The 17,105-nt window shown below is 43.4% G+C and overlaps 1 protein-coding gene across 5 annotated transcripts in view; it reads right to left on the reverse strand.

Moving 5' to 3' along the window:
• Window positions 1–1,705: 1,705 nt before the first annotated feature.
• ZC3HC1 (zinc finger C3HC-type containing 1) overlaps window positions 1,706–17,105 on the reverse strand; it is a 31,905-nt gene continuing 16,505 nt past the window's right edge. For 3 of the 5 annotated variants that reach the window (XM_082473056.1, XM_082473054.1, XM_082473055.1), the window contains exon 10: window positions 15,983–16,444. In XM_082473056.1, the coding sequence (XP_082329182.1) occupies window positions 16,376–16,444 (69 nt within the window). In that variant the 3' untranslated portion in view covers window positions 15,983–16,375. Of the gene's footprint in view, window positions 6,758–12,454; window positions 13,028–15,982; window positions 16,445–17,105 lie in introns of those variants that run through there. The other 2 variants (XR_014266825.1, XR_014266826.1) reach the window with 2 other exon arrangements.

A 17,105-nucleotide genomic window follows, 5' to 3' on the forward strand; every position in this document is an offset into this window, starting at 1 on the left:
GTCTTACTTGCCTAGGATGGGCCCCAAACCCGGGCTTTGTGAGCTGTTCCGCAGAGCTGGTGTCAGTTCTGGCATTCAGGGCAGTCTGTTGGCCTCTGCTGCTTGCTTCTGGCTCAGCAGGCAGCAACTCTGAGGCCCGCACGGCCTGGGAGACCAAATATCTTGTTCCTCAGTTGGCAGGCAGGGCACTGACTGCAGGCCTGCAGGCATCCCAGAAGGTGCAGGGAAAGAGTGTCCTCTGCCCAGGTCACCACCTCTTTCGCTTCTTTCTTTCAACCCATAGCCCCAGGGCTGCTCGGTCTCGTTTCTCAGGGCTTTCTCCCTGGTCCTTGACTTTCCACCCCCATCTCTCACTTCTGCTCTTTTCCTGTTCTTGACACAGCTGTCCCCCAGCTGCTGTCCCCTGTCCCCTCCCATGGTAGCACTTCCCATGCCCAAATTAAGTCCTTATTTTTTAATCTTCATTTTTTTAACAAACTTGCAACTAGTAGATATAAAAATTCTGGAGATCTAATGCACAGTGTAATGATTATAGTCAACAATACTGTATTATATACTTCAAAATTGCTGAGAGACTAGATCTTAATTATTCTCACCACAAAAAAAAAAAGCCAAGAAATGATAATTAGATAATTACGTGAAGTGATCGAGGTGTTAGCAAACTCAAAGGTGGTAATTGTATTGCAATATATAAATGTATCAAATCAACACGTTCTACTGCTTAAACTTACACAATGTTATGTCAATTATATATCAATTTTAAAAGTACATTGGTTTTGATAAAGTTGATAATTATTGACTAAGATTTGGTAGAAATATAGTATGAAGAAAAGAAAAAATATACAGATCAAATTTTTCTGAGGATTAAGACATATTTCATAATTCTCTAATTCTTTAATTCTTAAGAATTCATGGGGCTTCCTTGGTGGCTCAGTGGTTAAGAATCCACCTGCCAATGCAGGGGACACGGGTTCGAGCCCTGGTCCAGGAAGATCCCACATGCTGCGGAGCAACTAAGCCCGTGCGCCACAACTACTCTGCCACGACTACTGAAGCCCGCACTCATAGAGCCCGTGCTCCACAACAAGGGAAGCCACCACAGTGAGAAGCCCGCGCACCACAACGAAGAGTAGCCCCGGCTCGTCGCAACTAGGGAAAGCCCGCGCACAGCAACAAAGACCCAACGCAGCCAAAAATAAATAAATAAAATAAACAAATTTATTTTAAAAAATTCATAATTCTTTAGAAGAGTCAATATAGATTAAAATTTTGGACATATCAGAGAGAAGAAATAGAAAAGTTATTTCATGAGATATCAGAGGAACTCAAGGATCTATGTGGAGGAGATAGTTTTGAACAACAAAATAACAATATTTGAACCTGAGTTGGAGAAGAGAAGTGGGTTTCAGTGTAGGATACAAGTCTCAATTTGAAAAAGAAATGGAATGTGCACACACACTGCAGACGCACCCACACATAGAATGGGGAGAGGAGGAGTTTAAAGTATATTCTACACAGCCCTTAGCATTTCAAATGTTTAATTACAGTTTTAATTTGTATATAGTTTTAATTATCTAAAAAGCTATAATAAAAACAATATTACAAAAAATTTAAAATATCAAAAGACATGTCAAGGTATGTTCCCCAATTTAAATCTGCTGGAGAAAATTGCTGCAGTACGATGTGCTACTGATTTAATTTTGGGGGGAGGACACCTTGTAATAAAATCTCTCTGCATACCTTCGTTAAATTGAAGTGTATTCTGAGATTGCAAGTTGAATTGTTAATAAAAAAAATAAAACAGCTATCATTTGAAGCTAAAAAAGAAAAAAAGAAAAAGAAGTGGAGGTTGGTGTTGGTTTGGTATTTATCTATATGTATACATATATATTTATTTATGGGAAAGGGTACAATGACCTGATGCATCTGGGGTCCCATATATAGCTATAGCGACACTTCTTTTAACATGCACAAACATGTATGAACTTTTCTCAAGATTCAGGAAATATAACAGGATAACCACAACAGCACAAAGAGTATTAAATAAATTTGAGTCAATTGACAATGTTACCCATCCCCCAAAGACATGGGACTATGAAAGAAATGGTAAGAATGTCATATCATGGCTAGAAAATTCCTTTGTGTACATTACTCTGAGCCAGATGTATTACCTTTCCCAAGGTCCTGAGGCCAAAGTCTCTGGGAACAATTTTTATTTTTAGTTGTTGACTCAATTTTGTTTCCTTTGGACATAAACTGTTATTGGCTCCAACTCTAATTTTGAGTAGACAACTCCAGACCCAGTTTCTTAAATCACAGATGTCCTGTTTGGCATCTGATCTTTAAAAAGCTCGTGAGTGAGCCATGAGTTCAGTGCTTGTTCTATGGTGATATATGTAGAACAAGAGAGTCAGCTGCTTTTTTTTAAAAAAGAAAATTCTATTTGAAATAAAAAACAAAACAGAAACAGTTCACCTGTTTCTCCCATCCCCCAAGCCCCACCTCTGGCAACCACCAATCTGTTCTCTATGTCTATGAACTTTGTTTTTTAAATTTTATTTATTTATTTATTTATATTCCACATATAAGAGTGATAATATGGTATTTGTCTTTCACTGTCTGACTTGTTTCACTTAGCATAAGGCCCTCAAGATCCATCCATGTTGTCACAAATGACAAGATTTCATTATTTTTAATGGCTGAATAAGATTCTATTTTATATATATCCATTCATCCATCTATGGACACAGGTTGTTTCCATATCTTGACTATTGTAAATAATGCTGCAATGAACATGGGGGTGCATATACCTTTTCAAATTAGTGTTTGTTTTCTTTGGATAAATACCCAGAAGTGGAATTTCTGGATAATATAGTAGTCCTATTTTTTATTTTTTGAGGAAACTCCGTACTAATTTCCATATTTTCCATAGTGGCTGCACCAATTTACATTCTCACCAACAGTGCACAAGGGTTCCCTTTTCTCCACATCCTTGCCATCACTTGCTATTTCTTGTCTTTTTGATGATGGCCATTCTGACAGGTGTGAGGTGATACCTCACTGTGGTTTTGGTTTGCATTTCCCTGATGATTAATGATGTTGAGCATCTTTTCATGTACGTGTTGGCCATCTGTATGTCCTCTTTGGAAAAATGTCTATTCAGATCTACTGGCTATTTTTTAATTGGATTATTTGGTTTTTTGCTATTGAGTTGTATAGGTTCTTTATATGTTTTAAATATTAATCTCTTATCAGATATATGATTTGCAAATATTCTCTCCCATTCAGTAGGTTGCCTTGGATGAATCTTGACTAAGTTGATGGTATTCAAGCCTGAGTTCTATCCTTGAGCTCCTTAGATGTCCTGTTTGAACTCACATAGATGATCCCACTGCATTCCAAGACTTCGCATATCCCTTTACCTTCAGGAAGTTGGCCTCTCTCTCTCATACCTTTGTTCTAATTGAAGGATTCACTTACACCCTTAACCTTTAAGGTTTTCATCCCAGAGAAGTTGACAAGGGAGGTGTAGTGTTTTAAAAGATGTCCTCAAATTGTGTGACATTTCTCTCTTTGAAAGGGGGGGATCCTTGTCTTTGGATTTGAGTTGACCTTCATGACTTGCTTGTAGCCAATACAATACAGAGGAAGTGATTCTGTGTAATTTCTGAGGCTGGTTCAGAAAAGACCATGCAGCTTCCACTTGGTGTTCATGGCAAGCTTGCTCTGGGGAAGGCCACAATATTCTTTATAAGGCTGTCGAAAAGGTCAGGGCTGGGAGTCACCCTAGGCTGGCAGGTTAACCAGAAAGCCAGTTATTAGGAGACTGAGGTCCTGTTCTAGCCCGCCAGGTCAGAACTAGGTCTTTCCCCTCCCTCCTGCCTCTCCCTTCCCTCAGGGGACAGTCTGTCAGCCTCACTTCCTGCCAAACTAGAAAGCTGAGGGGCAATGGGTAGCAATGGAAATGCTGAGGCTTTAAGTGCTCATGGATTGCACAGCAGGGGGTGCCACCTCCAATCCTCCAGTTTCTTGGGGAGAAGGAGCCCAGCAATAGCCACAGCTGTGGGGAGCGAGCCTGACGCAATCCCCATCTCAGGTCCCCCAGGGCCCAGGGAAGCTGACCTCTTGACCAGTGCTTTGTTTTATGGGGTTTTTAGCTCTCCTTCCTGGAGGAGAGCCGCATACCTAGGCCCATGGGATTACTGCCTTCACACATTATTTCCTGTGACTCCTGTCCCATCCATAGGTGTCTTCGCTAGGCCTTTTCAAGTTTCCCTTCACCAGCTGTACCACAGATGGTCCCCACCATGGAGATCACCTCAGGGCTGTAAACTTCTTCCTCCTGGTCCCACAGAAGGGGCCCACACCTTTTCTCCTCTGTCATGTCCTTCTTGTCTCCCTCACCCTTTCAGTCAGAGAGAGAACAGGGGACTTTCATTCTCATTTATTATACCTTTTGAAAAAGTATTATCTACTTCTATTGTAATTAAATTTGTGTGTGTGTGTGTGAAATATAGCTCCTATTTTCTTCCTCATTTTACTTTGCAAAAACCCCAGATTGAGCTAGTGGGAGGTGACTCAGATCACTGCGGATCTGTGGGGTTGGCCTGGGGAGTGCTGGGGCTTGGCAAGGGTGCCTGCCTGCCCCGCTCCCCCCACCAGGGCCAGTGGAACACAGAAGTGGCTCAGTGGTGTAAAGGGTGGCATGCAGGGAGGAGGAAGCTGCCGCCCCATCCGTTTTCTACTTTTTGGTTTCATCTCTGATCCCTGGAAGTGATTTTCCGAAGGCTCTGAGGCCTCAGGTCTGGTTCTGCTCATCCCAGGAAGGGTCCTGGGGCCTTTGGCCTGTTGTCAAGGACCCTCTAGGCTCTTCACTCAGTTTGGAGCTATGTCTCTGAGGCCAAACTGCCTTGACTTGCTTTCTGAAGGGAGAACAAGCAGAAAGTGCTGGCACTCGCCAGTGCAGGAGGCAGAAGGTGTCCCAGCCTCCCGGCAGCCTGCTGGTCCAGCTCCAGGCCCAGTTGGCTACAGGCTACAGGATGGATGACTCAGGTAAGCTGCGCTGGACCAACAAGCCAGTATTCTTACCCCAGCACGGTGATGACTGTAATTAGCTCTCCTGTCGTCATTGCACCACCACTTTCTGAGGGTGGGCTTGCCAGGCCCGGAGCCAGGACCCGAGGAGACTGGCAGGAATGTGGTTTTCTTGGTCTGTGTCTTCTTGCCCAAGATGCTTCCTGATGCTTCTTGAGCTGGGCTTGGAGCTGAGTCACCAGCATCTGCATTGTCTGATGATGTCACCGAGGCTGCTGGGCTAAGAGCCCTACTCAGAGCAAGGACCGTGTGGTGCAGAGGCTCCGGTATGTCTCGTCCTCTTGACCCCAACACCTGTTGTTTCAGTGCTCTCTTCCCTCAGGAGACCCAAGAGACCAGGCAAACTGGAGAAACTTGGCCAGAGAGAGCATTGAGCTGAAGCCAATAGGGTGGCTGCGTGGCCAGGTGTGCAGCTAAGGATTGTCATGCCTGCCTTATCGAAATAATATTTTTAAAAAAAGCTAGTATTTACTGAGCACTTACCACATGCCAGACACTATTCTAAGCACTTCACATATCTCACTTAATTTTCAAACGTCCCTATGACATAGCAACTAGCATTATTACCTTTTTACAGATGAGGAAACCGAAGCACGGAGTCACTGGCACAGGAGCACACAGGTAACCTGGGGGATCCAGGAATGGAACCCAGGCTACTGGATCTGGAGCCAGTGCTCTTACACCCCATGTTACTGCCTCTTCTGCTGACAGTGGGGCTGTAGTGCAAAAGGACTGAGCACGGATCCTCAGGATTCCAGGCCTGGTGCAGCCACAACACCCAGTGTGCGACCTTGGCCCTCACTCCCCAGCTCTGGCCTTCAAATTCCCCACTGTAGAAGCAGCAGGTGAGGCCAAGTAGTCTTTGCAACTCCTTGTTGTTTTACATAACACTGTAGAGTTGTATGGCTCTACCCCACATGGAACTAGCTCGAAGAAAATGTCCCTCTCTCCTCCTCCTCCTCTGTACCGCCCTCTGGGAAGTATTTGCTCCTGATTTTCAAGGGCAGCTTCATGGGCGTTTGATCAGGGCCTGGTGCCACTAATGGAGCAAAGCTGCTTCCCCACTCCACACCTCAGTTTCCCCACTCAATTCAGTGGAGACAATGACCTCGTTGTGCTCAGTACTACAGTGAGTCAGGGTTAATTAGCATGAGTCACAGCCTTTGGAATCCTCACAAGGAAAGGGTCATCCTCCTGAGTCCAGCTGCTCTGTGGCCTTGGTGACACACCACTCTGGCCCGTGCTTCGAAGAACATGTCCTCAAAGCTTCATTAGTGGCTTGCCTAACTTTGTGGGTTGGCCCTGGGGTGACCCAGCCCCGAGTCCCAGTGCTGAGATGGGGCACAAAGATGCCACCTCAGAAGGGCTGCCTCATGTGTGCCAATGTGCCCTGCCAATGGCTTATCTTGCCCTGGGTTTCCTCTTGCAGCTGAATTCCCATTCAATCAGCTTCTTGTCCTTGCTACTTGTTCCCCTAATCCTGGACACAGGGTCCTAACCCTGACCTTGGAAATTTTTTCCTTCTGTGGCTCCATTTTCTCCCTTTATCTCTGTCCCTACCCATCTCAGTGCTTTCAGTCTGTCTCTCTCGCTCCACACTGTATAAGCCTACGGTAGAAATAAGGCAGCTTCAGCCTTCAAGGAAGTTTGGTTAGGAGAAGACCTGTAACAAAATAAGGACAAAGTAGGAATGATGCTAAAAATGAGAATAAGCCATTTGAAAAAGTAAGTGCTGTACTGTCCCCCACTGTTGATCTGCTAGTGATTAGCAACAAAGTGTGGAGGCCATGGGTCCTGTCTCTGCAATGTCACTCAGTAGGGAAGTCAGGTGTGGAGCATGGCAGCCACCTAGTGGCTCTGGTAGGTACTGCTGCATTACTGCTCAGCATACCTGATCTTGACTCTGTGTAGCTACTTACTCTGTGTGACTTACTCTTCCTGATGTGGCATGATAATTAGGGAGGGGAGATGGCTCCTAGTCACTTAGTATCTGATAAGTTGCCTTTCGCTTGACATCTCATTTCTTTGGATCTACAGAAGAAAGCTCTCACATCTGGTTTCACATCCATTTTCTTCCCATATTAGAGAAAGAGCAACTTCAAGCTCATGGAAAACCAGGGCCATGGCACGGCTGGAGAGCCTCAGAGCAAAGACATACCCAAACATGTCAACAGAAGGAAAAGGGATGATGAACAATGCTGCCCACACCTAGACTGGGAGGATGAAGGGGACAGAGTTCAAGTTGCGATCCTGCTCTGTACATATAAAAGGTTGGTGGCAGTAGAAGTGGCCATTTCTTTTTAATGTGGTTAAAAAAACACATAACAAAATTTACCATCTGAACCATTTTTGAGAGTAAGTAGTGTTAACTACATGCATATTGTTGTGCACAGATCTTTAGAACTTTTTCTTCTTGCAAAACTAAAACTCTAAACCCAATGGACAACTCTCCGTTTCCCCCTCCCTCCCAGCACCTGGTAACCACATTCCACTTTGTGTTTGTTTCTAGGAGTCCGACTCCTTTAGATACCTCTTTTAGATGTAAGTGGAACCTTGCAGTATTCGTCTTTTCTCGACTGGCTTATTTCACTTAGGAGAATGTTCTCAAGGCTCATCCATGCTGTAGCGTATGACAGGATTTCCTTCTTTTAAATTTTTATTCATGCTGAATGTTCCATTATATATTTTCCACATTTTCTTTCTTTCTTTTTTTTAATATAAATTTATTTATTTATTTTTGGCTGCGTTGGGTCTTTGTTGCTGCGCGCGGGCTTTCTCTAGTTGTGGCGAGCAGGGGCTGCTCTTCATCGTGGTGCTTGGACTTCTCATTGTGGTGGCTTCTCTTGTTGCAGAGCATGGGCTCTAGGTACGTGGGCTTCAGTAGTTGTGGCACGCGGGCTCAGTAGTTGTGGCTCGCGAGCTCTAGAGCACAGGCTCAGTAGTTGTGGCGCATGGGCTTAGTTGCTCCGCGGCATGTGGATCTTCCCGGACCAGGGCTCGAACCTGTATCCCCTGCATTGGCAGGCGGATTCTTATCCACTGTGCCACCAGGGAAGCCCCACATTTTCTTTATCGACTCATCCTCCATGGACACTTAGGCTGCCACCTCTTTGCTACAGTGAATAATGCTGCATTGAACATGGGTGTGCACCCATTTCTTTTTTAACAGCTATGAAGATACTCAGCTCAGAAAGGATTAACTAGATTCTGCACTCGAGTGAAGGTGGATTGAAGGTGAATAGAGGAAGGGAGGAAAGGAGGGCATGTCTCCTATATTACTACAGTAAGTCCCCTACATACAAACCTTCAAGCTGCAAACTTTCAAAGATGCGAATGTACATTCGCATGTCCAATCACATGAGTTAGTTCACGTGTCTGGCGTACATTGTCACATGCGTGCATCCTCTACAAGTGGTTGTGCTTTTGTGTACTTTATTGTACAGTACTGTATAGAGTACAGTAGTACTCTTCTTTATTTCAAGCCCAGGATGTCCAGAAGCAAGTGTAAAAGCAGCAGTGATGTAGCTGGTACTGCTAAGGAGCGCCAAGCAATAACGATGGAAACATAAGTGAAAATAATTGAGAGAGTGGATCGAAGCAAAAAAATGGAATTGGAGGCCCAGAGAAAGGACAAAGAGAGACAAGAGGAAGAAGAAGTAACTGAAGAGCCAAAGAGATTCATGATGCAGGAAATGGCAAGAAGATTTTCTTTATTTGAGGAGGCACTGTTAGTTTTTGAGGCACAGGACCAGAACGTAGAATGGAACACGAAGGTTGCAGCAGCCGTTCAGAATGTAATACAGTGCTACCGTGTCATCTATGGTGAGAAAAAAAGACCTACTACCCAGATATCATTGGATTGTTTTTTTTGAGAGGGTAGATAGAATTGAATCTAGCAAGGAACCAGAACCTTTGCCATCAATGTCAGGCATGATTGAAATTGCAGCTTGCCCTCCGTCTCCTATTGCTGACGGTCCTTCAGCTCTACCATCTCCCCGCTCCTCTCCCTCCTCCAGTCAGTAACTCGTCTTGCTGTTCGCTCGATGCCAGTCCCTGTATGCCAGCTGTTGTACTGTACTACTGTACTTTTCAAGGTACTGTATTGTAAGATTAAAAATGTTTTATTTTTTGTGTTTGTTTTTCATGTATTATTTGTGTGAAAAGTATTATAAACCAATGACAGTACAGTACTATATAGCCAATTGTGTTAGTTGGGTACCTAGGCTAACTTTGTTGGACGTACGAACAAATTGGACTTACAAACACGCTCTCAGAACTGAACTAGTTCGTATGTAGGGGACTTACTCTATATGATATAGAACAGGTAGCTTTCCTGCCCAGTCTATAAACTGTGTAAAATGATATTTAGTATGAGCTAGTAAATTACCAAGAATGGTTTTTTTTTTTACTTGTTTGCATAAAAACATTTACCAAAACTAGGCAATATATTTTGCAGCTTTCAAGCTAAATTCAAGCTATTAATTACTTCTATTGTTTCTCACCTACCCTATATCAAATGCATACAAAAAGTACAGGAGAAACAATAAAATATAAAAACTTTTAGATATGAATTAAGGAGGGAACAAAAAATTTACCAGAAATCTTTGCTAGGCCACAGACTACTGGTTATCGAATTATAAAGATTAAGGAAACAAAAAAATTTTCATTGCACAAACAGTATGTATGACCAAAAAATCCAAAGAAAATTATATAACCCCATTTTAATAATTTGGCTTTTCATTTTCTCAAGTTTTCTTCTAGTCATGGGTATATAAATCACAGTGGAGATATATGCTCTGGCATTGTTTTTCATGTGTATTGCAAACAACTTTCCACACCAACGGAATCATTACAATTACCATTTTAATAGTTTAAATTATATTCCACCAATTTAAACTCTATGTAGTTAATCACCCTCCAACTGTTAGATGTTTAGGTTATTGTCAACTTCTTATTATAAGTAACCATGTATCGAACATCTTTCATGTATGTAACTTTCTTTTTTTTTTTTTTGGCTGTGTTGGGTCTTCGTTGCTGCACGCAGGCTTTCTCTAGTTATGGCGAGCGGGGGCTACACTTCATTGCAGTGCACAGGCTTCTCATTGTGGTGGCTTCTCTTGTTGCGGAGCACGGGCTCTAGGCGCGCAGGCTTCAGCAGTTGCAGCACGTGGGCTCAGTAGTTGTGGCGCATGGGCTTAGCTGCTCTGCAGCATGTGGGATCTTCCCAGACCAGGGATCAAACCTGTGTCCCCTGCATTGGCAGGCGGATTCTTAAACACTGTGCCACCAGGGAAGTCCAACTTTCCCTCTTTTGAACTAGGTTCCTGGTTAGGAGACAGACAGTACATTGTTGGGAACAGAGGCTAAGCAGGCTAAGCACTAAGCAGTGTTTAATATGTACTTGGAGTGACAGCTCTTTGTCGTAGTAGTAAAATCAATTTTCAGAGGTTCTCCTGTTCTAGACTGTTCCTCTCTCCTCTCTCAGGTCTAAGACGCAGACTCCACCTGCAGTATTTGCCTATCACTTCAAAACGGCTCAAAATCCATCCTGCCACCCAAGATTTCTTTCTCCTCCTTTGGTTTTGTTAGGCTGGACAAGACCAGCTAGGAAATGGATGGGGAGGCTAAAAATGATTTTGCCTCTGTGACCTTGGCTTCCTCATGAGAACAGTGAGGGACCTGGAGGTAAACTTAGAATTCCTTCCAGGTCTAACATTTTATGTCCTTACTTCAACCCTTTTGAGGGCTTTTACTGACCTACCTGGGAAATAGTCCATTTTTTTCCATATCTCATCCTAGGATATTGCTAGGTAGCTGACAGACGTAAGGACAAAAAGCTGAAAAGTATATTAAGGTGGTCTGAATCTTTGGATAATCTTCCGATACATGACCAATCTCCATGGCCTACCAGCCCTCCCCAGAGGCCCTCATACAAGTTCCCCTTTCCCTCTCTTCCTAACTGGCTTCAGCAACACGACAGTCGAGTCAACCAGAGAGGCTCTGTGGAGAGAAAAACAGTAACCACCACCAACACTTCAGCCACGAAGCAATGAGAGAAAAGAGAGCGTGGGATAAAGATAGACTGATGGTCTCTAATTAAAGGGCTCGGGTGATGCATTCGCTTCCAAGGGCATGGGTCACCCGACCCAGATAACAGCTATATAAAGCCAAAGAAAACCCAGAATAGGAATAAAACTAAAAATAGCAAGGAAAACTGAGGAGGAAGAAGTGTTTGTACTTTTGCTCTTGGTCAAGCTGTACATGCAGCTGTTTCTGTTCCAAAGATGGAAAAGGGTGCAAGGGATTTAAAAGCTGGCTCTGAAGCAGCCACAGCTGGTCTAGGAGTTTGATGAGTAAATGAGGAAAGCCCCCAAAGAGAATGTTCCCCCTGGTAAGTCTATTCAAGTTGGCTAAAATCTAAAAAGAGCCAGGTGAGAAACTCATTCTGGATACTGGTGTCCCATGAATGGTTGTAAGATATTCCTTTCCGCTGTGAGAGGCAGATCTCGACTTTATGTTCAGGAAAGGAAAATCGAAGACTCACTGTGCTGAAAGGTATTCCAAGCTGTATTATAATGGAAGGAACAGAAGGCTGGGGAACATGGGTTTAAGTGTGGCTCTGCCACATTCTAGCTGTATGACAGAGCTTGTTATTAAATGTCTTTGAGCTCCAGTCTTAACCTCTGAGAAAACATAGTCTACTTGGATGGGAAATGCAACTTCTGTGAAAACAAAACATAGAATCCTAGAGGTCTCAGTGAAGAAAAATAATACATGGAGAATCTGAAGGTTGGCAGGGCTGGCCAAACTAGGCAGTCTGAATAGCCTTGAACAGCTGGGTGTCTTCAAGTCACCACCTGCCTTGATCCCCGGGACCAAGACTGCAAAAGAAGGTTCTGACCTGGGAGGTAGAAAGGAAGGTATTGGAAATTCTATTTACCAGCGAGAGAGCCAGCAGGAGACAGTTAACACAGAGATTACACAGTATCCCCATAAGCTACCTGGTCTGGCTAGGTACAAGTGGGAAAATTCCTTATAATGATGATTTATAATGCTATCTTTAAGATAGTAAAGTAGCAAAATTAAAAGTTTAGGCAATGTCCTTCTTTAAAAGAGTCTGCCAAAAGAAAAAAATTATTTTTCAAATAAAGAATCAAATCAGGAAAAGTGGGTTACCAGAAAGGTCAAACCAAACACTTCTAGAGGAACAACCCACAAGAAGAATGAATAAGAGCCTGGGGTTGAAGTGATGTCCTAGTGTGTGGAAGAGAACAAACACTTTGGGAAATGACGCTCATGAGCTCAATCCCATCTGTATTAGTCAGGATTCTCCAGAGAAATAGAACCAGTAGGATACATATAGATATAAAGAAAGGTTTATTATGTGAATTGGCTCAAGTGATTACAGAGGCTGAGAAGTCCCATTATCCACCATATGCAAGCTTGGAGGCCCAGGAAGCCAATGGTTCAGTCCCAGTCCAACTCCAAAGGCCCAAAAACCAGGAGCTCCGATGTCCCAGGGCAGGAGAAGATGGAGGTCCCAGCTCAAGAAGAGAGCAAATTTGCCCTTCCTCAGCCTTTTTGTTCTATTCAGGCTCTCAGTGGATTGGATGATGCCCACTTGCATTGTTGAGGGTGATCTTTTATCTTTTATTTTTTGGCTGCATTGGGTCTTCGTTGCTGCACACGGGCTTTCTCTAGTTGCAGCGAGCGGGGGCTGCTCTTCATTGCGGTGTGAGGGCTCCTCATTTTGGTGGCTTCTCTCCTTGTGGAGCACGGGCTCTAGGCACGGAGGCTTCAGTAGTTGTGGCGCATGGGTTCAGTAGTTGTGGCTCGCGGGCTCTAGAGTGCAGGCTCAGTAGTTTTGGCACATGTGCTTAGTTGCTCCACAGCATGTGGGATCTTCCTGGACCAGGGCTCGAACCCACGTCTCCTGCATTGACAGGCGGATTCTTAACCACTGTGCCACCAGGGAAGTCCAAGGCTGATCTTCTTTACTAAGTTTACCAACTCAAATGCTAATCTCTTCTGGAAACACGCTCACAGACATATCCAGAAATAATGTTTTACCAGCTATCCGGGCATATTTAACCCAGTTAAACTGACACATAAAATTAATCATCACCCCATCTGAGACCACCCATTACTATCTGAAAGTATACTCAGTCCGTCCTCGTAGTATATTCACCATAAACTTGACAGGTAGTGTGGAGCCCTCAGGTACACTGTTAAACAGGCTGGCATTAAGATCCTTGTGAGATCATGAGGTTGACAGCATCACTCTATGTGGCTTTAGATTCTATAGGTTCTGAGCATTTGAAACAATGATCCTTGACTTTAATGCAATGAACCCTCCTCTCCTGACCTCTAAAACACCATTTCTAGACAGATATTTTTACATAACTGAACTCAAAATGGTAAAAATAAAACTACTATCTTCCCTCCCCACCTGAGTTCTCTATCTTGATTGGGCAGGCCACAAACCTCAAGGCCATCCATGACTCCTCCCTTCTTCCTCACGCCCAAACTGACGTTGAAGTCACCACTGACATTTCTATCAAGGCATCCATTTTCCCTGCCATCACACCTCACTCAGACTCCTCTGTCTCCCCTACTGCGCGTTATATAGACACCAGGATTATCTTCCTGAGCCTGAACGTCATTTCCCTGCTCAAAAATTCTTCAACGGCTTCCCTTTTCCCACAGATTCAAGACCAAAGTCCTCAGACTCCAAAGTGGCCCAACTTGTATTCTTTTATCCTTTCTCTTCTACTCAATGGAAAGCTCTAGCCACAGCAGAATACCCACTCTTTCAAGAACATATGAAATTCTGCTCATTTGCTCAATGTTCCTTCAGCCTCAAATATCCTTCTTGTATTTAGAGTCTACCATGTGCAGGGCAGTTTTAAGTGTTGAGATGATGAACAAGACAGACAAGGTCCCTGTTCTCATGGAGCATACATCTCCAGCTCATCTCCAAGGCCCAGGCCAAATCCACACCTTCCCCCCAGTTCTCTACAATTCCATATATTCAAAAGATGAGAATTCTTTTATACTCCTGGAGTATTTAGCACTGTTTGTCTTGTGTAACATTTATGTACAAACGTATCTTCCAGGCTGGACTATAAACATTTTTTTTTTAAACTTATTTTTGGCTGTGTTGGGTCTTCGTTGCTGCGTGTGGGCTTTCTCTAGTTGCGGCGAGCGGGGGCTACTCTTTGTTGCGGTGCACAGGCTTCTCATTGCGGAGCACGGCCTCTAGGCTTCACTAGCTGTGGAATGTGGGCTTAGTTGCTCTGCGGCATGTGGGATCTTCCCGGACCAGGGGTCAAACCCGTGTCCCCTTCGTTGGCAGGTGGATTCTTAACCACTGCACCACCAGGGAAGTCCCTGGACTATAAACTTCTTGAGGGTGGAAACCAGGTGATCACTCACCTTTGCATTATATAAGGGCTTGGACAGTGCCACACACATGGAAGAAACTTAATGTTTCTTGAGTCACATCAAGTCTATCCCAATCTGCTTCCATTTATGATTGAAAAAACACAAAACCAAAAAAAGTGTGGAACTTCGCCTATTTTAAAGAAAAGTAAAAACATTTTTTAGAGGGAGGTCAAAATCAAAAATTGTAATGGAAAGACAAAAAAAACCCCCACATTATTATAAACTGAAACTTAGGCTTGTAGTCCATTTGAATACCTTGTGTTAATGATTCTACACTACTCCTTAAGAAATCGTGATCTAGAGGCTATGAGCTTCTAGTGAGCAGACTTCTACATAGTCACTTGTCAGCAAATGGCTTCCCACCCTGGGCCAGAAGTCTCATTCCAGAAGCTCTCATTGGAGAGCTGCCCACTAATCAGCCTCTAAGGGGACCATGGAGACTGGAGAATGAACAGTCAAGCCTTTCATTAGTGCCAAAGGCAAAGGAGCACCCCTAGAAAAATAACTTGGAAGCGGCCTCTGACAGGCTTATCCACGGATGGAGGCTTGATCTGGGAAAGATATCGACACTATTTACCCTTTTAAAAAGTCAGGATTGAAAAATGACAAATTTTAAATCTGACATATATGAGAAAAAGGGACCGTCCTTTAGACTAAAGAGATTTATGCAACCCATGATCTTGAATTGGATCCTGGTCTGGACAAATCAAATGTAAAGGACATTTTTGGAACAATTGGGAATTTTGTATATGGACTGGGTATTAGACGATATTAAGGGATTATTAGTTTTTGTTGGCTGTAGTACATAGAAAAAATGTTCTGTTTTTTAGAGATATAACCTGAAGTTTAGCATGGGTGGAATATTATATTACATATGTTCTTTAAAATACTTCAGTATAAAAGAAGTGAGTTATAAAACCAACCAACCACAGTCACTAAAAGAAAGTACGACATTCTGGAGAATAGCTAGTTTCCTTCATGGTCACTTTCTCAGTGGGTAGTCTATTTAGTTGGGGCAGGTCAGGGTCAGCTTCTCCACCATGGACACCAATGCTCTCCACCAGCAGTGAAAGAGCCTTGGGGAGCCCCACTCAGGGGAGCCTTGCATTAGAAGGCGCATGGAGAGGGGTCTCTTCTGAAGAGCCTTCCTCCCTTTGTTATAGTCTCTTATTCTGTTATTATCAAAGTGAAGAGAGAAAATTATCAGCTTACCATTCACTATAACACATCAGGAGATCTCCTGGTGATATAATGAACAATGTCTTGTCTCTGGTTTAGGAATACTTCTTTGACTAGAATCACAAATAAATTCTAGGCTTTGCAGCCAATCTGAAAACTGAAATTTTGCCTTTGTTTACTGCTCCACTGTAGTTTTCTCAGTCTCAACTTCCTTTATGTCAGCCCATTAGACAAGGAGGAAAACAGTTCTCCAGCTGTAAGAATCTTAACAAATATTTTATTAACACATACTGACGTATTCCTGGGATATGAAACCTCAAAACACTGTCCCCACTAAAGACACTAAAAATGCTCAAGTCCTGGGTCCTCCGCCGAGTTTCGTAAGGAGCCCTGGGTCCTCCGTTGAGCTTTGGAACCACGCACCCCTTTAACAGAGCCAGGGTCGCCCTACCTCTCCCAGCCCACATCCCTGTGTTGCAAACAGGTTTTCCCCTCAGTCAGATGCAGATGATGACATGCATACCTTTGCAAGGGCAGGGGCTCCTTATGATTAAACCAGAACGGAGAAAAACTTAGCATCAGCTGCTCAAAAGGGAATTCAGGCTTCATTTTTCAAAGCCACTCATTCCACTTCTCTGCAGGAAGGGCTGGAATATCTTCAGGATGAGCATAAAGATTCCCACTGCCGGAATATTCGGAATACCTTCCTTGATTTCTCAGAGAGACTCTATAAATAGAAAAGCTCATTATTAGAGATTAAATTCTTTTATAGAGACAAAGGATGGGTAATAGCTTTAAGGCGTGGTCTGTAAATTTCTCCCACAATGATCTACGTATGTCTAGCAGTGAGTAAAACCAGTTAATCTTATATTGTGCTACATATAATATACACCTAAAGCCAGACTAAAAATCAAGAAGCTTGAGTCTACTGTTAGATTACTGCTAACATACTCGGAGCCTCTAAAATACGGCTTACGTCCTCCTCCAAGCATCCATATGTGTCCTAATCTTTGAATGTGAGGATGACACTTGTGACCCAGCATCAGTGCAGCACACATTTTGCACTGATTTCGCATCTGTGATGCTGAACTGGCCCTATTCATCATCTCTTGTGAACAAGGATTCATATTTACAAGATGCCTAGCTGGTGCTAACAGTATAATCTCAGGCCAAGGAATGAAACAAAGTTAAATGACCCTTAAGAGTTTAAACTATGACCTTGGCCTTCTCAGATTCATGATTTAGCCAGCAGAGCTAATAATAGGAAGAATCTCACTGCCACTTGATCATGCCTGTGAAGTGACCTGAGATTCTGAGAAATGGTGTTACAGGGAGACAAAACAGTTCACTAAAAGATAAAAGTTCTCAGTGAAGCAGAACACTTGGTT

The sequence above is a fragment of the Balaenoptera physalus genome (genome assembly GCF_965194825.1).
Source record: "Balaenoptera physalus genome assembly, chromosome: 8".
NCBI classification, from domain to species: Eukaryota; Metazoa; Chordata; class Mammalia; order Artiodactyla; family Balaenopteridae; genus Balaenoptera; species Balaenoptera physalus.